This window comes from Semicossyphus pulcher, unplaced genomic scaffold, assembly GCF_022749685.1.
Source record: "Semicossyphus pulcher isolate SPU_LCO1_2020_fin unplaced genomic scaffold, fSemPul1.0.p SCAF_7, whole genome shotgun sequence".
NCBI lineage: Eukaryota > Metazoa > Chordata > Actinopteri > Labriformes > Labridae > Semicossyphus > Semicossyphus pulcher.
The window spans coordinates 3,595,963-3,620,358 of NW_027211748.1; the positions used below are offsets into that span (position 1 = coordinate 3,595,963).

General features: G+C 43.1%; 1 protein-coding gene across 1 annotated transcript; it reads left to right on the plus strand.

Moving 5' to 3' along the window:
- Nucleotides 1–619: 619 nt before the first annotated feature.
- Nucleotides 620–6,080, plus strand: LOC138612061 (proenkephalin-A-like). Its single transcript, XM_069685364.1, has 3 exons — nucleotides 620–877; nucleotides 1,603–1,749; nucleotides 5,218–6,080. The coding sequence occupies exons 2-3, from the start codon at nucleotides 1,606–1,608 to the stop codon at nucleotides 5,815–5,817; spliced, it is 744 nt and encodes a 247-aa protein (XP_069541465.1). The 5' UTR covers nucleotides 620–877; nucleotides 1,603–1,605; the 3' UTR covers nucleotides 5,818–6,080.
- Nucleotides 6,081–24,396: the final 18,316 nt, after the last annotated feature.

Here is a 24,396-nt window from a genome sequence, read left to right on the forward strand (position 1 = left end):
CTGATCGTGTGGAGACGTCTTTGTGCTGACGTGGGCTCACACACGTCCGACGGCCTACGTTACATGTCACGTCAGGTGACGTTGGGCTGGTGAGCTCTGAGGCCGCCTCCCTTTCCTTCCAGTCTCGTCTCAGGCAGTGACACACAGTACAGAGCAGTGTGTGTGTCACAGCAGGTGCTACAGACTGCAGGTGAGCACATGGATGATGTCTGATCACACAAATAGAATCACAGGATCATAAAACATTATGAGCTATCAGAGCTGAGCCTGTGTGCTGAGTGAACCTGCCCGGACACACTGACTAACACTGTACTGAACCTGTGATAAACACACGCACGCACGCACGCAGACACACACTCTGTATAGTAGACTGCAGTTCATATCAAAGAGTTTCTGAGAGGCAATAAAATACAGGACACACGATAAAATCAAAGTAAATGTGTGTGTGTGTGTGTGTGTGTGTGTGGTAAAGGGGGGGCTGTCTCGTCACATCACGCTTAACCCCTCCACCCCCTTCCCCATTATCCCCGCTGACGTAAGCCTCACACACTACTTAAACAGGCCGCAGAGGCAGGAGCCGCAGAGCAGAACTACCGCGAGCTCTCTGAGCGGACTCCTCACAAGCTCAATCTGTGTGTGCGTGTGTGTGTGAGTTTCCCTCTGACCGGCAGCTCTCGGTACTTGACGGAGAAGACAGAGAGAGAGGAGAGAGCGCTGATTGGCTTACTCAACCCCCCGCGTGTCACACAGGGAGCCGCGCGCTCATATATTGGGTTCACAAGCTCGCGCCTCTGAACAGCTTCTCATCCCGCCGGTACCCCCGAGGGCACGCGCGCAACGCTCAGAGCGGCTGAATATAGTTTATAAGAACACAGAGGTAAGAGAAGAGCTCTTTATACACCGGAAACAGACTAACTAATGCTGCTAAAACTAGTTAATACTACTTTTAATAATATACTACTGTTCATATTATACTACTGTTAATATTACTGTCCATATTATACTACTTTTAATATTATACTACTGTTCATACTATACTGTCAATACTACTGTTCATATTATACTACTGTTCATATTACTGTTCATATTATACTACTTTTAATAATATACTACTGTTAATAATATACTGCTGTTAATATTACTGTTCATATTATACTACTTTTAACAATATACTACTGTTAATAATATACTGCTGTTAATATTACTGTTCATATTATCCTAACTTAAAAAAAACAGTTATTTGTAAGTAACCACAAAGTATAAGTGGTTTAAATACGTCTTTTCTGTATAGTTTGTCTGTTTGTTTAAACCCTGTTTAAGTAGTACTAGTGCTAGTAGTATTAGCAGTAGCCTATTAGTGATAGTAGTGTTAGTATAAGATGTATAAATCACTCAGTGTCGGTAAATCTCTGTAAGTGTTGAAAACAAATCATTTGTCTTATTTGATGCTTTTATTCGACTCGGCAGGTTCATATTCTCTTGGAGAGAGTTCAGTTTGAGCTGCTTCATGTGTAATGTTGATTAATTTAACACTAATTTAAGCATATATTAATATCTGTGTGTGTGTGTGTGTGTGTGTGTGTGTGTGTTTCCTGTCCTCAGTCGATGGCGGCCCCCGCTCTCAGCAGCTGTGTGTGGATGCTGGTCCTGGGGATGTGTGTGTCTCTGGTGGTGGGATCGGACTGTGGGAAGGAGTGTGCACTGTGTGTGTACCGCCTGCTGGGACAGCAGTCCACCTTCTCCTCCCTGGTAATGTCACTACAACCTATATCTACTGTATTAACCAAAACTATATCTACTGTATTTATGTTAATTTGTATTTCTAATAAAAACTAATAATTTATATATTTTATCAGAAAGGTGACAGCGCCGGTCAGTCTTAAATCAAATCCTTATAAACAGAGATTGTCGTGGCGACAGACAGGCAGTGCTTCTCCTGCTAATGTCACTACAACTTATTATTACTGTATTGATATTTTAGCGCGCTGTGCGACAGACTCATGATGGATGGATTTAAATCAGAAACAGATGTTTATTAATAATCTCAGGTTTATACAGATTAGTTATCAGTTATTAGAATCACTCTATCAGTTCTAGTAGAGGTGTAATAATACTCCTGAGTATGACAGCGTTACTTTCAGTGTTACGGAATGTGAAGAACACATGAAGATGCTAACGTATGAACCGCAGAGGTGGTGTTGTTACACGCAGACGATCAGTCCTGTTCAGACGTGATGAACACAAACATCATCTGATCTGACTTCTTTACATTTCAGTGTCCATAAAGTCAGGACTCAAATGTGTAGAAGCAGAATTATATCAATATATAATTGTAAAGGTATAATATGTCTAATATATGACTTGTTCAGAAACACACTGAAGCTCCGTTTAAATGATGAAGACAAAACATGGAGTCGTTTCTTCTTCTTCTTCTCTCGTCTTTCTGAGCTCCTCCTTTCTGTTTTTATTAGTGTCCCTCTCTCCCTCTCTCATCCTTTCTCTCCCTCTCTCATCTCTCCTCCTTTCTCTCATTCTTTCTCTTCCTCTCTCGTCTCTGTCTCATCCTTTCTCTCCCTCTCTCATCTCTGTCTCATCCTTTCTCTCCCTCTATCATCTCTGTCTCGTTCTTTCTCTCCCTCTCTCGTCTCTGTCTCGTTCTTTCTCTCCCTCTCTCATCCTTTCTCTCCCTCTCTCATCTCTGTCTCATCCTTTCTCTCCCTCTCTCATCCTTTCTCTCCCTCTCTCATCTCTGTCTCATCCTTTCTCTCCCTCTCTCATCTCTGTCTCATTCTTTCTCTCCCTCTCTCATCTCTGTCTCATCCTTTCTCTCCCTCTCTCATCTCTGTCTCATCCTTTCTCTCCCTCTCTCATCTCTCATCCTTTCTTTCCCTCTCTCATCAATCATCTTTTCTCTCCCTCACTCATCTATCTCTCCTCCTGTCTCTCTCCCTCCCTCATCTCTCTCTCCTCCTGTCTCTCTCCCTCCCTCATCTCTCTCTCCTCCTCTCTCTCCCTCCCTCATCTCTCTCTCTCTCCTCCTCTCTCTCCCTCCCTCGTCTCTCTCTCTCCTCCTTTCTCTCCCTCCCTCGTCTCTCTCTCCTCCTTTCTCTCCCTCCTCCTTTCTCTCCCTTCCTCGTCTCTCTCTCTCTCTCGTCCTGTCTCTCCCTCCCTCTTTCATTCCATCCCCGCTCTCCGTCTCTTGTCTCGTTGTGTCCTCAGGTATCAGATGAATGTCATTATGGTACAGAAACAGTTCTGCACTCTCCTCCTCATAGATCTGTATCTGAGGTTTCTCCCTCCTCCTCCTCCTCCTCCTCCCCCTCTCTTCTTCTTTATGACTCTCCTCTCCTGTCGATGTGATTGTGCTCGTATTGTTCTGTTCGCTGCTCGTCAATAATCTGAGCTGGTTTCCTGAGCGCCTTTCTTCTGTCTCCCTTTCATCTATTCTCTTCTTCTTTCCACTGAACTTCTCAATCTCATTATCTGTCTGAGCTCCATCACTCTTTCATTCTTTCTTCCTCTCCTCTTTTTTAACCCATGAACCTTCTGTTTTCATCATGTTTATATAATTCTGTCATAAACATGGGAACATGTCAGTGTTGAGTGCATTAATGTGACATTAAGGAGGAGAAGCTCTAAAGTAACAGATAATCAATAAGATCCACTGATTATCAATAATCACCTTTAATAGTGCATGTGAGTGATGAGTGACTCCAGCAGAGCACAGAACAACAACCAGAGGCTTCTTTGTTCAGGTCAGCCGTGCTGAGACTCGTGTAGCTGGGACAACATAAAGACCTGAACACAACATGTCACTCGCTCCCTGCTCTCTCCCTCTTTAGACCACCGTTACTTGTCAATACTTCCCCTCACAGCCACCAGAGGGGGCTGCACCCCCCCCCATGGCCCCTCAGGTGCCAATAAGTCCTCAATTCAATTTTCCCCTTCATTAATTCTGTCTTCATAAGCCGGCGGCCGTGAAAGCTCAGCAGGAATCCCTCCTCATGTCATCACACAGGGGTCTCTGAGGGCTGGAATAACTGAAATCCAATGACACATATGAGGAGGGGGGTTGTTATCCTGAGCCCCCCGGCCCTGCAGATGCCTTCAGTCTGACTCTGCTGCTGCAGTTATATGGCCTCACGTGGTTACAGGGGGCTGTGAGCAGCGGCCTGCAGGGTGGGGGGTCTCCATTAGCTGAACAGAGACTGTGTGGATGTGAGGAGTGGGCCGGGACAGATGGTTTAAAGAAGAAATGAGTGTTTCTAAGTTGTTCAGGGAGCAAGAGGCTGAAATAACAGCCGTCAGCAGATGGTTTCACAGAACAACGGCTCCTTTTATCTGTCGTCTCTCTGCTTGTCTTTGTCTGCACCTCGGAGAGCTCAACGCTGCAGTGCACCTCACAACACGATGATGGTGATGATGGTGATGATGGTGATGATGGTGGTGATGGTGGTGATGGTGGTGATGATAGTGATGGTGATGATGGTGGTGATGGTGGTGATGATAGTGATGGTGGTGATGATGGTGATGGTGGTGATGGTGATGATGGTGGTGATGGTGGTGATGGTGATGATGGTGGTGATGGTCAGACCCACTCAGCATCACAGCAGCTCCTTTGAAACATCAGAGAAAGAACAGTAATAAGAGCGATGTACAGTATTTATAGTTACAGCCACAGAGAGAGATATTAAAGGCTCCTCGTGTACATGTAGTCTGCGAGTACGCTTCAGATATGATTTTATGAGTGTCCTAAAGACCAGAGCTTTGGTCTAAAGCAAAGTGGGCATAGCCACTGTGACATCACAGAGTTGACTCCATTATAAAAACCAGCATTTAGAAGCTGTGTGTGTGCCGTCATGCAGACAGATGTGACGGAGTATACATCTCCACATAATGTCAGCTTCCTTTGAAATAGGATCGTAAAGTAACATCAGCAAAACAGAGTCCAGCAGAGAAATGCTGGTTCCAGTCCAAACCGACCCGAGCTGAGGCTGGAGCGAGCTGACGGACACAAAGCAAATATGTGTGTTTTATACAATGCTGAAGTATTAATGTGACCGCCTCATTGGCTTTAAATAACTACAGTGCTTAACATTCCTGTTAATTCAAACAGTAGTCAAACAGGATCCACTCCTTCATAGAGTTCCATGTTAGACTGACAGCATCGTTTGACGTGCAAACACTGTGTTGATTAGATCATTTTTGTTTTTCCAGACATGCTCCCTTGAGTGCAAAGGTGGGTTGGACAGCCAGAAGCTCCGCCTCTGCCGGGACCTCCTGTTGGAGGAGGAGAACCACATTGGTCTAGATGTTGACCCCCGTCAACAGCAAGAACAGGAAGCAGCAGCTGCTTTGGCACCTGACGATGAAGACGCGACATCACCTGAACACCAGCTGGCCAAGAAGTACGGCGGCTTTATGAAGCGCTACGGTGGTTTCATGTCCCGCCGCTCCTCCTCTCCAGAGGGGGCGCTAGAGGAACCCGGAAACCAGGACGAGGAAGAAAACATTCGTCTGGAGATCCTGAGGTTCCTGAATGCAGCAGCCGAGCATGGTGGGGAGGGGAACAGTCAGGGAGGCGAGGAGGTGAAGAGGTATGGAGGCTTCATGCGTCGGGCCGAACAAGGCGCAGCACAGAGCGACCTGCTGGAGGCGGTGTTGGGTCGGGGGCTCAAGAAGCGTTATGGAGGGTTCATGAGGCGCGTAGGGCGGCCGGAGTGGCTGGTGGACAGCAGCAAGAGCGGAGGGGTTCTGAAACGGGCGTGGGAGAACAGCAGCGAGCTACAAAAAAGGTACGGGGGGTTCATGGACTAGGACACCACACGTATGACCCTTCAGTCCCCATCACTGAAGTCCTCTATCTTCAACCAATCACAATGTAGTCTGGACTTGTTGCTGTTTGAATCAACTGCCCTCGTTCTGCTAATCACATCCCATCATCTGGCTCTGTATAATGTGCTGCCGCCTTCTCCATCTGTTCAGTTGGTCCTGTGATGATAAAAAGATGTACTGTTCAGATGTTCACTGATCGCTCTTCAGTCTGTCTTTGGTTCTTGTGCTGATATTATTTATTAAAGAATCTGTTGATCGAGGTGTTGGTCCAGTTTATGATCTATGAAACATGTCTCACACAGGACAGGAGCTGTACTCCACACCTGCCCTGACATCACACAAGACCTGACACTTCACCATACTGTAGATGATTATTATCATGTTTGCCTCTGTAATGAGGCACTAACTAATTTTTGTTTTGGTTGTATTTACGTTGTTTAAGGTCTGACTGAATGTGATGCTGTGAAACAGGCTGTGATCCCTGCAGAGAGAAGAGTAACGATGCAGCGCTCTCTTCAGGCACCAGGCTGCATTGACTAAGCATCACTTAGGTCTGAACTAACCATTAAAAACTCTCATACACACTATAGCACAAAGTAACAGATCAAGGCAGCAGGGGCCCAGGACCCCCAACATGTAAAGTGTGTCCAGGTTAAAATGAGCTGAGTTATCTTTGGTTGCTGTGAGCCGCTTTAATAACACTCAGTGACGCTGTAACCTTTGTACTCTGATTTAAGGGGCTCTCTCTCCACACAGCTACGTGCTCTAGGACAGACCCTACTGGGGGAATTGACATGGATATCTCTTGAAGACACTCCCCCACGTGACAAATACATTAAAAGCCCAGGTGTACATGATTTTGCTTAAATACATTGATTGGAAAGGTTCTCAAGCAGCCTTCACTCAGAAGACAAGGTTACAGTGCAGCCAAACATCCTCTAATCATTGGTGAGACACGGAGCGGACCGAGCAGACCGAGCTGATCCTGAAATATCCCCAAGATTCCTGAACCTGACAATCAAATGAGTTGCTCTGAACACTGCTGGTTGGCGGTTAAAGGACAACTCAGATGGCTGGCCTGCCACGCCAACTAAGAAGGTGCAAGACATCTCCCAACAGGGCCAAGATGGTCCTATCTGCACAGCAGCATAGTCAATGGGTAGGGCACCAAACAGAGGTGCCACCAGCCACATTTAAACATTAATATCTAGCTGAAGTAGATGGACATGACCCTGTATTTGCCACCCAACTCCCAAAGGACCAAGCCCCTCAGCAGGTCCATCAGGTTGCCATGCTCTGTGTAGTACACACCCATTCTCCTGCTTGTGCTGGGGTGCCAGTGCCTTTGCACGCCTGGAGCCGAGTGCACCTGCTGGGTGTGAAAAACAGACTTAGCGACTTAGCTACGACTTCTTGATTCAATTAACAACGAGTGCACCAAGTTTAACTGACAACTGCGTCCGGTCTTATGATGTGCGTCCACGTGAACACACAGCAGTGATTGTTGCCAAGCAACACATGAATCCACCCTCTAACGTCTCCCATCAAACTATCGACAGAAAGTCTGAATAACACATAACAAAACAAAAGAAAAATATTTCACAGATAGTGGAATAAGGAAACATTTGTTTGCAGAACATAAAAATGTTTTCTCACAGCAAAACTGAACAACACACACAAACAGACAAAGGCAGTCGCCTGGGAGACTGACCGTCGCTGGAATCAATAATATGCATGCCGTCATCTGATCATGACGAACGTTTATCATATCTCCAACGTTGTTTGGCCCCGTTGGCATCAAATCTGAGCTCAGTCAGCAGTGCCCTTTCCTTATATGTCCTGTAAACATCTTTTCAGTTAAGTGACCGTTACTTTTACTGTTTGTTTGACCTTCGATTTCAGTCGGACTTTCTAAACTTAAGGCGTAAAAGACACAAACAGGGTTTCAGTCTAAATGGTGCTCCGGAGGGTCGTAGCTTTCAGCTCTAGTTAAGACGTAACGTTACTCCCAGCTGGTGCACCCGGCTCCTGCTGAATAGTCTCCATGATCTAACGAGACATCCTTAAGTTAGACATTTGCTGACTCAGGCACCGGATCTTGAACAAAATGAACAGCTGGTCTTTTTTCCTGAATGCTTTTATTATCTGGACGTAGGCCTTCAAGGCTCTGACTTTGCATAACCGTGATCATGTGTTATGTCTGCAGCCTCCTCCTGGACAGGGCAGAGAGATTAAAGCTTCACTGAATTATTCAGCTGCAAACCTGAGAGTACCTTTAGCATGAATAACAGATTTGGATGAACTGATAGCAGCTCTCCCACTCCTCAATCAGACGTCACTGATAGAGGACTGAAAACTTTATGTCCACTGATTCCAGGGGCTTAGAAGTGCTCCTGTTGTAAGGTAACAAGACCTCAATACGATGTTGGCATGGCCGACCTCCTGCTGGGCTGTGTCAGCCTCTGAGTGCCTTTCAGGATCTATGAGCTGGGACTCCAATCACACTCAGTCAGCCAAATGCCTCCAAACCAGAGGCCTGGATTGCTGCCACAATGCCCCTGAGGATGCACCTAAGTTGTTTGTTACAACATGCTTAAGAGTGAAACGATTTTGTGTGCTTTTTTACAAAACACAAAAAGCTAAACCTCATATATAACCTATGACACGCTAGAGCGCTTCTGACTTAAAGGAGTGCTTTGAAACTGATGCGGTGGTCGTATTCGGCATCATCAGCTTTTTGTTGTTAGTTAGCCGTTTGTACATTTAAATTTTCTACAATGGAAACTGAAACGTTACATGTACCAGGACCTTAAGTGAAATGTTATTCATTCAAACCTTTATTTAAGCCTCGAAAACCATTGAGGTTTCCCTCATTTGCAATGATGTCAAGAAACAGAAAACGACACAGTGATTAATAAAAACGTTCACAAGCTGAGGTGAAGTGGTTTGAGATCAACTACTTCATTAGCGAGTCGATCCTGAGACTGTGTTGTAAGTGATTCCACATGTTTGGAGCACAAAAGCTGAAGGCAGATTTTCCAAGTTCAGAGTAAACACGAGGCACTTGAAGCAAGAGATGTGACAAATGAACATCTAACTCAAATTGTTGTGCCCACATTGTGCCTTTCCTCAGTAAAATAGTCCCATAGAGGGACTGTGTTTCCTCCAGCTGCCATCTAATGTAAGAAACAAGAAACATGTCAACATATATATTTATATATATATAGATATATATATAACTTTAATATTTACTTTTATATATTTAATATTAATTTAATAATTAATCTACATGAATGATTTAAGTTGCACTTTATTAATCATTTCTAAATTGAAATGATACTGCAGTTGTTTTCTTAAAGTTGCTGGTTTAATAAAACCTTTCTGATAAAGTAAAGTTTTACTAAAGTTACAAATGAATGGTTATTATCATCTCGGAAGCTTTCTGGTATATATTTGGGAGAAAAAAACAGAAACACTAATTCAGCAGACACAACTCAAGTAGCATCAAAGAAGTTACCACAAGAGTCTTATATAAAAAGCAAATGTATCGCCCCTGTGTCAGTCTCTCGCTCTTTTCCTTTAACTTTACCTACACATTGTTGTTCACAACAGTTTGTGTTGACGTCGTGACGTGCTTTACTCCTACAGCAGCCTTATGCAAACGCCGGTTTTTAATAAACCCGATTTTTGCCACTTCGACTTTGATAATAAGTACGGAGAGTATCCTGGAGTGTGATCTGCTGGTTTACATCGTTGGAAATATGTTGGATACATGGCGATGAGCTCTTCCGTGGCGTATATCAGGCCAGATGCTGCGCGTCCCGTTACGTTTTTAAATCCCACTCTTACAAACTCTTAGTGTTTGTGCACATTACCGGAGTGAGGAGGATCATAAAAAGTGGGATTTCATGTCATGAATGGACAGTTGACGTCACGTGGTTGGATCATACAAGAGAACGCCAAACTGGTAAGTAATCTAAGTAACAGTTAAATGATTTATTTTCCTCCCTGCCTGCCTGTCTTGTATATCGTGGAGAGCTGATATTGTTGCGTTATATTCCAGAGATAACTTCTGAGGGGAGAAATAAACTGAAATGAGTCAGATATAATATGAATCACGGACCACTTGTCAGCTGTTCCCCGGTACAGCAAAGGTTTAGCCCCCACCCACCCCTCTCACGGTCTCCACGTACGAGTGGCATTTCATGGTTTTCTAACAGTTGTTCAGAGTATCCTCGGGAGTTGCACACGCAAACTTATGTTTTCAGCAAAAGTGCCCCTCAAATGATCAGATATGATCCCATTAGTTGTGCTAGGCTTGCACTCACTGCTAGCCAAATTGTAGCGAGCTTGCTAGCTAAACAGAGACAGCAGCATGTGCTCGGCAGAAAAGCAGTTAAGTTAACGATAGTCTAATTTATTAATAATGCAATACTATAAACAACAACCTTATCATGATCATAATTTGTGAATAAAGCTGTGTTGTAAAGTTAACTTTAATCAATTATCCCAGGTAGCTGCATTACCTGTATGTCACGTATGGAGACTCCATTAAAAAGGCGCCACTATCGGAGCCCAGATCCGCCGATGATTATAGTTTTTAATAAGTTCTATGGGGGCCGATTAATCGGCCAAAATGATCAATCGGTCGACCTCTACTTTCAACAGTCGGATTGACACTGTTTACTGTTGCTGCAATTTTGTTTGTTGTTACACTCATGCTCAAGCTGAATTCTCCAAGTAAATGTCCTTAAAACTGTTGCCTCGAATAGGCAAACATTTTCTGCTGGGCTAGACAGACTTGAGCGGTTAGATGTGGTTACTTGGTCGCCATTTTTTTTGTTTTGAAAAAAGTCTTAATTTACCCAGAATTCAATGCATCATAGTCCTGCTAAAGATAGCTAGGTTCCAAACTGCTTTGTGAAACATGATCTTAGACGTCTGTCTGAAGTCTGTTTGTTCTGGCTAAGTCATAGTCAGAGTCTGTCTTTGTGAAACCGGCCCCTGGGGTTTGAGAGTGGAAGCAGCAGCGTGTTTGTCGAGTACATCGCCATAATCCAGGAGTGACAGAAAGACCGATTCGACTATAACCTCTCTATAGTTGGTTAGATCTGTTTCTGTACAGAAAAACAAGTTTTTGTGTCGTATCTGCGGTGGACACTTGTGTTGTGAAGCATGTGACAAGCTAGCTTTACATGCTAACATTGGATAGCATGTTAGAAAACAAACTGACCGAGTTCTGTCTGTGGTGGGTGCTGTTGCATTGCTCACTCAAAGGGAGTATTTGCTAATCCAGTTCATCATTACTGAATCATCACTTCACACAAGGTCCCATTACTTACTTGACTTGTGTTCCCCCCCCCCCCAAGTAAAGTGACGTCGTAATACTGTAAATGGCCGCATATCAATCAATATATGAAGTAACTGTGAATTAACATCCCTTAATTGATCTTTTAAGTGCAAACTAGTGACATAAAGTCACAGTGACTCATGATACATCCTGCATTTAATCATGCACTAAATCATCATGAGTCATGCATTACTTAAGCATTACTTCAGTATATAAATTGTACCCTTAATATAAAGTGTTACCCTCCGCACAAACAAACAGCTGAGCCGTTTAAAGCATGTCCTCATGGCGGAGGTTTCTATGATGTAATGTGAGATTGCGATCTTTCTGATATCGATTACTCTGACTGGCTACGGGGGATAGGCTAACAATAACCTTGTTAACTGAGATAAGCTTTGCTACGAGCTTACTGGTGACATCGCTGAGGATATGGCTATGAAATGACTTTCCTGTCATAATGGAGGGAGTAATCAACCATACTTTCAATACACACGAAAGACAGACGAGAGAAACGTCTAACTTCCTTTATTTACATCGTTATGTTGCACTTACAGTGAGTGTGTAAATATGTGAATATTTACAGCAGTAAATGTGGTAAAGCTGCTTGTATACATTATGCATCATGTGTGGAACATGGGCAGTGCTGGTGTGAGGTCTGATAGTGGCCTTCCACTTTCCACCACTGAGGAGTTCATGTCAGTCATCGACCGGCACATGCCGCTGGCCCCCTGCTGGCCCCCTGCTGGCCTCATAGACTGTATAAATAATGGACGTAGTCTCAGTGACGTCACCCATTGGTTTCTGAAGCAGCGTATCGTTGCTGGGGTCGCCATATTGGAAATGCCAGAGCCGGCTAATCCAGAGGCAGGCAAGGAGGCGGAGCGCGACTGAGCTAACGCCTATGGCTGAGCTCTATGGGCGGGCCGCAAGACTCAGCCAGCTACGGCTATGAAGCTAGGCTATATGCTCCTCAGCGTAGCTAGCGGTTATTATCCATAGACTGTATAAATAATGAATGAGCTAGTTTGACTTTGCGATGAGGAGATTCTGTACGTAACTGACTGCAGGTGTTTAGTTATCAGACTAAAGAAGTCGCGGACTCGCTGCTCGCTCGCCCGGTGAGAGAGCGGCGAGCCGACATGTAACGGGAAACTTAAAATAACCGATCTTCTCATCACTGCAGTCCGCTGTAATCTCTTTAACTCCTGACTCCTATTTACTGGCCGATGATTAAATAACATCAAAACCGTTTTTTGTACCAGGCTGTAAACATGTTTATTTCTGCTGTAAAAATGGGCATTTTCCCACCTGCTGTAATGTTATTTTTCTGGAGCCAGCTTCAAGTGGCCACTTGAGGAACTGCAGTTTTTTGCACTTCCGCATTGGCTTCATTTTTTAACACCGGAGGTTACCGCTTGGCTGGCCCCCTGGTGGCTCCCTGGTGGCCCCCTGCTGGCCCCCTGCTGGCATCAGACCATCAGCTACAGCACATGCGGCTGAACTCGTGGCACATGCTGTGGCATGCCATCAGCCACCTTTCAATCTTGGAGCTGCGGATGTTTCTCGTCTTCTGAGGTGTACACCTGTAATAGAATGCCATCCCCTTTGTTAGAGGAAGATATCAGGAATAAAACCCCACCTTCCAATTGACCCACCCCACCTCTACAAAATGAAAAAAATGTTATGTTGAATCTGCTTAATTTTATTATGTCAAGTTGTTGCACGAAATAAATTTCATGGGGCCAATAAATAATAATACTTTTTTTTTTTACTGTATATTCAAATCAACTTAACAGTTTGATTTATACATAATAAAATTGAGTTGAATCTAATTAAACATTTAATGTATACTCAATGTCTTAACTTTCATTAATTTAATACCCACAAAAATATAACAAATACTTATAAAACATGATTTTATTAACAATTACAATACATACATTAAAAAAAACAACCTGTACCAGCGTTTTACAATCAATATGGTGTTACTGCAATAATGACAAAAAACATCAGGACTCATCAAGACAGCAGGCACTGATGACCTGATTGAGAATGGAATTCAATAAACAAACAGTGAATTCTCAAACATACACCTACAATATTAGGATGCTTCCATTCACCTGTAAAAAAAAAAAAAAAAAGTACCCGTTCTATTATCGATATACAAAACAACAATGTACCAGTGCTATTCAGAATGAACAGACTTAAACTATCCTTATCTGAAAGACGGCAGACACTAAGGCCCTGATACTGACAACACAATACCATACAATGTAAAAACAAAGATGCATTTTAAGTATAAGGACCACCAGTACCATTAATAATGACTTAAACCATACATAACTGGAGGACAGCAAACACTATATAGTGATCTTAGCACATCGCCAAATTGCTAACTGCAAGAGCATGAGTGATTATAACACCCAAGATGAAAAGGTTTTAAGCCTACTTATGAAAATCACCAGATACAGCAACATTTACATTATCCTTAGAAAACACGTTATTTAATTTTTTTTGGCTTGTTAAAGCCATACAGTTCTGCAATCATCTATGAATTGCTGCATGTCACAGCTGCATGTGTTTCTTGAATGCACTTCAAGGGAGTCTTTAGGAATACATCACCTGCTTCTGAAAAATACATATTTCCAACATTATAACTCTTTCAGTAAATACAAAAAGATTCTGATAAGCTAGAAAATGGTCAAAAACAAAGTTATTTGATAGCACATACATGAAGTATTTTCTTTCTTTCTACAATACTGAACATGATCATTTTGGGTAATGAAAAAATGTTTGTCAACTAACTGTTTTTGGCTGACCGCCTGAGCCAGCCCTACACATGGGTCTGTATGTGACTGACTGAGTGAGTGAGTGAGCGAGCGACGGTACTTTCAGAGCCAAATAAAGTAAAAAAAACAACCACTCTTGGTAAAAATAGGCGAGCCTCCTATTCTCTACATTTCGGTGCGTGTCACGCCATCATTGTGAAGACTCATCTGCTTTAATGCATTTCAAATGAAAATGAACACGTCCTGCCGCCGTCACGCACACGCCACGCTTCCAATGTTGCCCACAAAAGCGCACATTGACCTGACGCCGTCAGCCACACACTAGGTTTTGACCTAGTCTTGTTTGTCTCTATACTAATTCATTAAGACTTGATGATCCACAGAACCAACATCAAAAGTTAAATATTACATGTTTTAAAAATTATATTTGTTTCACTTTATAAAACACAAGTACAACGTAGTATTCCGACTACGGTTTTCTTATTTTATTGCACAGTTGCTGGTATGGATGTTCCTGGCGACTCATTTCCTAGTTGACTAAACGGAAAATTGAATTCGGACTTAAGTCTGCTTATATGACTCTACGCAACATGGCCGGTGTGTTGAGCCATAAAAACACTAAAGTAGACAGCGGGTACTGTTTTGCTGCGCCCTCACTGTTTTTGTCAATTAAGCTGAGAGTGGGTTTGAATCTGGACTGCTAATGGGCAAGTGACAATAGGATCTTGAAACACTTAATACAAGACACACATGCATATAAAAAAACTCACCATATACTCCTGAATGAGATGTGCATCATCTTCTCCAAGGTAGACACAAAGTGCCTTGAGGACTGCTGCCCTTTTAAGATTGACGTCAGTTGTCATCTGTGTGAAAAGATTACAAATGTTTAAATTTCCCACAAAGCATCTCTAACTTGAAATAATGTTCACATTGTCCATGTTTCCAGCCTGTGGTTACCAACAATCACATATGACTTCAATATTGTATTTGGACTGACCTTTTTAACAGAGAACATTGACTTAATGTTCCTCAAAGTTAGAAGTTAGAATGTTTGTAACGGTAGCACTCTCTTAACATTTATCTTATCCGAGCTAGTTTTACTGAAACCAATGCTCCCTTTTTCAGAATTACCACCTGGAAGCTGATAGTACTACCAAAGCTATTTTATTCAAAGGGACTTTTAAGGTGTCACTGATGCTGCCTCAATGCCTACAATAATAACCTTGTACTCTCATATTTACCTCTTGCAACATCCCAAGATGTTTGGCTAGTTTTTGGCCAGCCAGACCCCCCTTCTTCTGAAAAACTGCTGTCAGCTGGGGTGAGTGCTTATCCAACTGTGTCATAAATGTTGCTTCAAGAGGTAATGTTGTTATCTGCTGGAATTCAGCATTTACCTGTTATACATAAAAAACATAACAAAAGACAAACAGCACTGTCATCGGCAATCTGTGTGATGATATTTCACAGACCTGTCATTAAAAGATGGATTCTAATTTTGACCTCCTAATTAACAAAGACCATATCTGATAGTAGGTTTGTTGGTGTACAGTGTTTTCAAATGTGTGCCTATACATTTAGGGTATGGCAAGTAATCAAAACTAGACCTGAAGACTGTGTAGTTATTTAAACCTTTAAACCAAAAAGCAGACAGACAAGGTAAGAGACAGGCTCTTCCAGAATAAATGACATTGTTGCTCTGTATCAACAGAAAGGCTACAGTGAAAAGCGAACTGTCTGCAAAAGCAATTTTGTATGTCAATTTTCTGCTCTCAGCCTGCTGGGCACTTCTTCTGCCCCCAAGTGGCCAAAATGAATTACTGCAGTAAGGCCAGAAATGTGCGCAAGTGCCTACCTCATTAATGTGGAAAAGAGCGGGCCACCTGGATTTCCCTGCACCACTTCTTTTCTTCTGTAGGAGAATGTTTTTGACATCTTCTCTCGTACACGTGGTGCACTATTTCGTTGTCTGACATCATTCAACAGCTCTAGTCTCACATTTTCTAGGCTGTCATCTGTTTCGCCAGCAGGGTGTGAAGGACAGAAGTTGACTTCGGCCTTTTTGGGTTTCTTTACATTTTTGGCTGGAAGGCATTCATCAATCGACTTGTTTTTCAAAGCGTTCACAGTCACTTCTGGACAGCCAATATTTTGCATCTTTGTCCTGTAATTAGCCATTTTGTATTTGAGGCTAATCATCCATGCGTAGTAACCAGTGGCAGACTGTTCTTTCAAGCAGGGACATTTTTTGATGAGTGCCGCTGCTACCTCATCTATTTGGTAATTTTGTGGATATGCTGTATACTGGAAAATCTCCTCTGCTAGTTTCTCTAAGATGTCTGACTTCAGCCCTGGAGTCAGTCGATTTCCAGTTTCTCTCTCTTATTTCCACGCTGAAGCTGGACCTCTACATTGTATGAAAAGTGAGGAATAGGGAATTACTTTGGCCATGCATGTGCTCTAAGTTCACAGTCTGAATGTTGCAGAAATATGGTGCTATCCGAGTCTGCTGATGATGACTGCATTGAGGACAGACAGAAGATCTTTGGAGGCTTACTGATGTTTCAGGTGACCATGAAGTGCTGGGAGCACTCAGCAGTGAGGATGGAGTCACACTCACATCATTTGGCGTATACACCAGCTTGACTGTACCCCTGTCCCAAAAGCCTTGCACTGTTGTAACATTCATGAATTCATTGTTGAATTCAGGATCCATGAACTGAATGCCAAAGTCTCTTTCATGTACAAATGCTTCACTAATTTTATCGTGTAACTCGTTCATAGTTTCTTGCAATCCAGGGAGATCAAGTCTTCTGAAGTCATCGTCTTCCACAATGACCCTCAGTTTCAGGTGCGGTTCCATTCTTCAGTCTACATATTGAGACGAAACAAAACCATGAAATCAAAGTTGGTAGTGTTGTTACTTCAGTACTGTACTCTTACTTTATATTATGAAGCAAAAAATAGGTAGTTACTGCGGTACCTTGAGGTATCTAAATCAACATCAACAGACTGCGTCATCCTTAAAATCTCCCAGTGAATGTGAGCTGTGCTTCCAGCTTTTGTGTGACCTGAAGGTGCTGTATACATTGGATTTGTATTCACAGCATTTAAACATGCAAGTTACTGTCTCATTGTTTTTCAGATGACGGTCTATGTGGGAAAAATATTCATGCTCTGTTCCTAGTTCACTACAGCCACATAAATGACAAGAAAACGTAGTAAATGAGTCTGAGTGCTTCAAGACATTGGTGTGACTCAAGTGTGTATAAAGTGAATTCCAAGTCTTAAAATTGCATTAACGATCAGGATAAATACACTTAATTTTTATGGCCACGCCCAAAATGATAATGTTTTATTCTGTAATGTTTAAGATACAAAACATTTTGACTTAGTGATATCACTGATATGATCGCTCAAGCTGCTAAGAGTTTGACTGTAAAATGGATTTACCTTGATATGAGGTCCCTAAATTGGAAGGCTCAGCTCCGCATGACACAAACCTCTAATGGATCAGACGAGAAAAAACATGCAATGAAATTAAATTAAATGGAAAAAGTATATGTATGAAAAATGAGAAAATTGTATGGATTAAAGTGGAGAATTTAGTACTAGACATATTTTGTTTCTTAAATTTAACATAATTATTAAAAAAATAATGGAACAGACCTGGGTTTGGAATACAAACCCAGGTCTGTGTGACAAAACCAGCCCAACAGCCAATAAAACCAGCAGAATACTAGAACTCAAAATGTACCCCTGTCAAACCATAGACACTGCTTTTAAAGTCTAACAGCATTGCTATCATTGCCAAATGCATTATAAAATACACAGATTGATTAAACTCAGAAGGTCATAGAGGTGGGTGAGAGGAAGGATGCTATCAAAACTGGCATCCATCATGGACAGCTCCTCTCACCCCCTGCGATCTCGGTTTTACAGCACCGACAAAAAAGTTTGTATTATCTCCAGCCCTAAACATAGTTTTGAAGTGTGGGAAAGTTGATTGGGAGACTTATTATGTTGTTCAGCGTCAACTAACGAATAAAAAAGTATAACAAGAGAAACATTAAATCCACTGACCAATTAACTTGACACTCATATCAACCTTGTTTAGAAGTTTCATCCACAGTTAGCTTAAAATCGCTAAAATAAACTTGACATTGAACAGCTTAAGCTAGCTGCTAGTTAAGTTAATAGAACTGTGTGTAACTTGGAGATCAAACAGCAAGATCCCATTGTTATAAATTGCTTACTTACCGAAAATTGAGACAACATTGAACAAGCTGCTAATGCAAATCGTCAGAGGTGATAAGTCCCCACCTAAAGAAGGTATAATGGCGGACTCTTTGTGCACATGCGCAGACTGGGCAGGATGTGGAAAGTTTTGTACATATTTTTTGAAAATTACCTTCACGTAATTTACATTAACTTGTTTTAAACAGGGATAATACATTTACAAATTAATCAAAGAAGATAAGAATGGTTCGATAACACATTTAAATCAATCAAATAAGATAGATATGTAACAAATACTAGAGGTCAAAGTCAGTTTTTCAGTGTATGGTGGCTGTGTTTGCCAGGAGAATGGACACTGTGAAGGTCTGCAATGGTTGAAAAAGGCGCAGACCTTGTCACATGAGTGGCATTCATAAACTGTGACCGTAGCCCTGGGTCATTGTTGAAACAAGGCTAGGTTCTGCCCCCAGGGCTTCCCATGATGCACAAAACTACTGACGGAAGGAGCAGGCGTGGGATGATGTTCTGTCTGGACTGAGGAGAGTTACCAGGACCCTGAAGGACTCAGCTTGGATCTATTAGGTGAGCCTCTGAGCGCCCTCATATCAATGTCCAGAGCTGCAGCAGCCCTATGTAAGATCTCCTGAAGGAGAGGTGACTGCTGCTCATGTCTGTCATGCCACACCCCGCTCTGCTCGAGTCCTGGGGAGCTGGGCCATCTACAGTGTTTGAGCAGCAGGGGGTGGCTTCTGCCAAACGGACCTGTCTCTGTCTAGCTGACAAAGAAAAAGGGTAATTCATGCTCAGCTCCTTCACAGAGCACCTCGTTATCATGCCTGACCTCCACAGGGATCTTCTCACAGCTTACCTGAGGTACGCCGAGTAGAGAGAGACATTTCACCAACCCAGCAAACTCTGCTGTTCAGACTGTAACACTTAGCATGAGGAAAGTGTGTAGTTGTGTGTCCACCTTATTGGATATCCTCATTACCGTTTACAAAGAATCAGTGTCGCAGACGTTTGTTTAAAGGTCCCATATTATACTCCTTTTCAGCAGGTTCACATAGGTCTCAGAGGTCCCAGAACAGTCAAGTCTGTTGCCTAAAAACCCAGTTAGTTCCTGGACCTCAGCCAGCCTGTAACTCCCTCTACTGAGCTCTACTGAGAATAAGCTGTTTCTGTGTCTGTAGCTTTAAATGATAATGAGCTGTGCCTGTCCACGCCCCGTTCACGCCCCTCTCTGGAAGAGGTTGTGGCTTGCGCTCCGGTACCATGCGCTAATTCGGTTGCTATTGGCCGGCTCTGCCTTCAGTCAAAGAGAGACAGGCACCTTCCTTCAACACCGACTCTGGTTGGCTATTGTAGGCTGAGAATCAGTAATGGAAGCTCCTATTGGTTCAAATGAGACCTCTATAGAAAGCTAAGAAGCTCGCCTCCACTTTGATAGTGGAACGGAGCGGCAGTTCAAAGGGAATATGAAGTTATTACAGTAAATACACGGGGAAATGCGGCATTTCTGACGGCCGATTAGTCACGACAAACGGCGATCCGTGGATACTTATTGATGGAATAATGATTTGGACTAAATACTTTACTGGATTATATCATCTGGACCTTGAGCAATGTACTAGGAGTGAATTTATGAAAATAATATGCATCAGTGGAATACAGCGAGTCTTCATCGGTGAGTTACGTCAATTTTGTAAATGTTTGTTTATGTTCTGTTGCCGTTGATTGCACCCGCTGTGGTGATTGGATCTTTTAATGGTTAATATCAATCGAATCTTGAGCTTGATCGTAGCTTTCCAACGATGTGACACGAGTGGCAACATAAAGTTATCATCGTAGCTGCAGGGCAAATGTTGTAGTAGTTGCGATGACGGCCCGCCGGCGGGCCGTAGAGTGGTAACGGGTTTTAACATAGTATAAGGAAACTATGTTACCGACAGTAACTTACGTTAGCTGCTATGCTAAAACCACATTCAACAGGCTATCACGCTCAGTAGGCCTATACAGTAGAGCAACGTAACCACAGACGAAGGAGGTAAAAATAGACTCCTGTGCTCGTTTGTGCAGCCAACAACAGAGCAACCGCCGTGCTTTGCCCGTACCTTCGCCATGTTTATTTTACCGGAGCAGCGTTTGCGAGAGGAAAAAAATTGCACCCGCAAGGAAGTTTCAGGGGGCAGACCAAACATTTATCTGGGGCGGGGTCACCAACCTGGAGGAGGTGTTATTGCCCTTCATGACGTCATGTAGGGTTAAGATGCAATCGGGCTGTTTCAGCACACATTTTCTGAAAAGTGGAGCAATCAAGAGAGGAGAGGATAGACTTTTCTCATTTCGGGGGGGTTGTAGACAGGCTGGGGGCGCATATTATTGTAAGAAAACCATTCCAAAGTGAATTTTGCATAATATGGGACCTTTCATAAAACATTTTTACATATTTCAAAATAAGAGCTTCAGGGCTGCACGATGATCTCGATTTGTCCAGAAAGAACTGAGATCACAGAAGTTGTTTGACTTTCAGTGGTTCGCTTTATAAAGCACACAGCCTCATTCAGAACCTAATCCACCCCGTTAATGAGCTGTATGACATTACCATTTTACAGTGGTCTCACACAGTCACGACAGTAATATAATCTAATTAAAATTATAATGAGCTCTTGTAGTGTTGATAATTTGTGCAGGGGCGGGGGGGCGAGGGAATACGATTCTATACAGACACGGTTTAAACGAGAAACAGCAAAGGAAGCTTCAGTCACACGTTCGACATACGAGCTGGTGAGTAGAACATCACCAAATCATATCGACAATCAAGTAGCGCGCTCTGTCTTCCGGAGAGGAAGAGGTTAACAAACTGTGTCTGTCTCAGACAAATGACCCACTGAAGAACAGAGGTACGACACTTTGATGAAAAATAAGTTATAGACTGTTGTTGTTGTTCACCTGGTTGGTGGAGAATCCCATCACAGCAACACGTTTCTATTGTTTGCTCGTAAAGAGGAGGTGTGAATTGTTGTCCCGTCCGCTGTGGGCGGGACTTAAACACGCTGTCTCTATAATGGATGATGATCTAAAGGATGACTGGACCAACAACAGGCTTTACTCAGTGGATGACACAAAGAAGGCCTGATGGTTAAATCCCTGAGACGTTAAAACTAATCATTTTACAACCTGAGCTGTGAACGTCTCTGAACACACTCCATTTCACCTTCTTTGTCCTCTTCCAGTCAGTGGCTTGGATAACTGGATCATGATTAACATGGTATTTTTAGAGCCTAATTACACTGAGGTTCGTGCTATATATTCATGTGTCAGGCGATGCTAAAGGGCCGACAGTAATGCACAGAAGTGAATGCCTTTAAACATGGCCGGGTTAACACGGGGGTGGGGGTGGGGGGCCTGGGGCAGAGCAGTGGACCCCAATAACCTCTATTCTTCTCTAGATTGTGTGTGTGTGTGTGTGTGTGTGTGTGTGTGTGTGTGTGTTATATCCCTGGGGTGGGGGAGCAGCTGGGTACGTTCCTGTAGAGCCGGTGGCCGTACTCAGACAGTCAAAGGCCTCACAGCTGGTTTGAACTGGAAACATCTGTAGGATGTTCCTCGACCTGCTGACCATCGGAGAGGACGGTGGTCTCTCACACTCAGACACGGTAGTGTCCTACACCTCCTCCTCCTCCTCCTACACCTCCACCACCTGAGCGCTAGCTTCCTTTGGTCTGTCTCCCAGCTGCAGGGAGACGGCTTCTGTTCCCTTTCAGAATACTAAAATCACTGGATTCACTTCACTGATGCGTTAATGTGTAAATCCCTCTGCAGCATCTAAACGTGGAGCTGATTAATCCATATAACAATGTTTTAATTGATTGTGTTTTATAACTTAACAATGACGTCATATCAGCTGCAGCTTTTGTTCTGACCCGTGTTACACACGTCCACAGTCTGTGATTAACTCAGTTAATATCATAGTTACTATAAACTACAGATACACCTTAATAAACAAGCTAGCAGTAGCGTTAGCTGATATTCCAGCGTTTTCTAACCCCTCCCTCATCTCCAGCTCCACCCTCTTGTCTAAATACGGTCACTTCTCTTGGCTTCATATCAAAGTCCACAATGGATGATGTCATGATGGCTTCACTCGCTTCCTATATACAGTCTATGGCATCAGCTGAGCCATTCAATCTCTGCATTCAAAGTTTTCTACACAACTACACAATCTTCACATGAGACAGTTTAGTCCCATGATTCATCAGAACAAGTCTTTGTTGTGTGAGTGCAGTGTGTCGCAGCTGCTCTCAGATACACACACAAACACACAGACGTGTTCTTCATCAACTTTGAATCCTTCTTCACGTTCTGTCCTCCTCAGCACGGCTCAGTTTATCAATGTGAAGTTTTTTCTTCTGAACTTTGATCAAATCAGAAATATCACTTTCATTAAATCTTTCATCAGAGCGTCTCAGCTTCTCCCTCACAGTCACTCCGTCATCTCTGTTATTGGATCACCTGAATCAGTCACTGACGCAAATTAGATGAAAGTTTGTCTGCTGTGATCTGATCCTTCGTACAGCTTTCTAATAACACCAACTTCATATTAGAGACGGAGAGAGATTTCATTTACTTCACATCACCACTCCTGGACACAGCGTTAAAACTTTCACAAGTGAGCAGGGTTAAAGGTCAACTGACAAGCTTTTAACATGTCCAGTTCAAACCAACCCAACTAAATCCTTTGTAGCGTCCATGTTGAATCCACACGACTTACAGCTCATAATCCTAATGATCAGATCAATACAAGAGCAGACAGCTCAACAGGTATACTAACCCTAACCCTGGGGACATCACTCTACAGAAGTGTGCAAAGTTTTGTCAGTGCAACACAAGAGGTGAAAAGACTCCAGAGGGATGATTTAAAGAGTGTGCAGAGGTCGAAACATCCTCGAATATAGTTTGAAGAAAACAGTGACAGGTTTTTGTTCGGGCCGAGAGTAGGGATCGATAACTCAAGGGTCTACAGAAGAAAAGGGCATTGAGGTGAAAAACTCAGACAGAGCTCAGTGTGAGTTTAAGCGGAGGCAGTGTGATGCTTTGAGCAATGTTCTGCTGGGAAACCCTGGGTCCTGCTGTTCATGTGGATGTTACTTTGACACGTACCACCTACCTAAACATTGTTGTAGACCAAATACACCCCTGCATGGAAACAGTATTCCCTAATAGCAGTGGCCTCTTTCAGCAGGATAAAGCGACCTGCCACACTGCAGACATGGTTCAGGAATGGTTTGAGGAACGACGAGTTCAAGGTGTTGACTCGGCCTCCAGGGATGTGCTGGACAAACAAGTCCGATCCATGGAGGCCCCACCTCGCAACTTACAGGACTTAAAGGATCTGCCGCTCACGTCTTGGTGCCAGATAACGTGCTGCTGGTTGTGGGCAGATTTAATACATCTGTTTACTCTGTCACTTTGTATCCTGGACTATGAACCCTATAAACCAAAGATTCTGCCCTTCAACGGGTCCATGGTTTGTCCTGTTCACAGTGTTAGAGTACTCCTCGTGAATCGTGAGCAGCCGACAGACCACTGCTTTACAGACAGGTTAAAAACAGTGGCAGCACGATGAGCCAAAGAGAAGCTTTAAGCTTTTGCACCGTAGAAAATAAATGTCAGTCGTTCAGTCATGATAATCTTTCCAACAGGATGTTATCAACGATAAAACTCCTTTAAAGTTTGTGTAGATGTAGAAACACTGAATGAATGTCAGTGATTGACTGTTTTGTATCAGTCTGAACATCAGATATGGACATATTTTAATTATAGAGAATTACACACACACACACACACACACACACACACTGCTCATTGTTCTCTCAAACTGGTCATTTAGCTCTCAGCCGTGAAATTGAGAATCATTCAGTCTTGTTTGGAGGGAACATAACAGCATTTCACTTCAATTAGACTGCACATAAAACACAACCAGACAGAGCACAGGCTCTGATCACTGAGTGCGTGTGTGCGTGTGTGTGTGTGTGTGTGTGTGTATGTGTGTGTGTGTGTGTGTGTGTGTGTGTGTGTGTGTGTGTGTGTGTGTTTATTTCTCAGGGGTAGTGCTTTTAATAAACATATTTCAGGTGCACAGATGAATGACATAAAGCTTTTTGCAGTGTCTTATATGGA

Bases quoted from the DNA above. Each gene is read 5' to 3' on its own strand.
- LOC138612061 (XM_069685364.1), top strand. From the start codon at position 1,606: ATGGCGGCCCCCGCTCTCAGCAGCTGTGTGTGGATGCTGGTCCTGGGG. The intron at 1,750-5,217 runs GTAATGTCACTA...TTGTTTTTCCAG, and splicing joins AGTCCACCTTCTCCTCCCTG to ACATGCTCCCTTGAGTGCAA.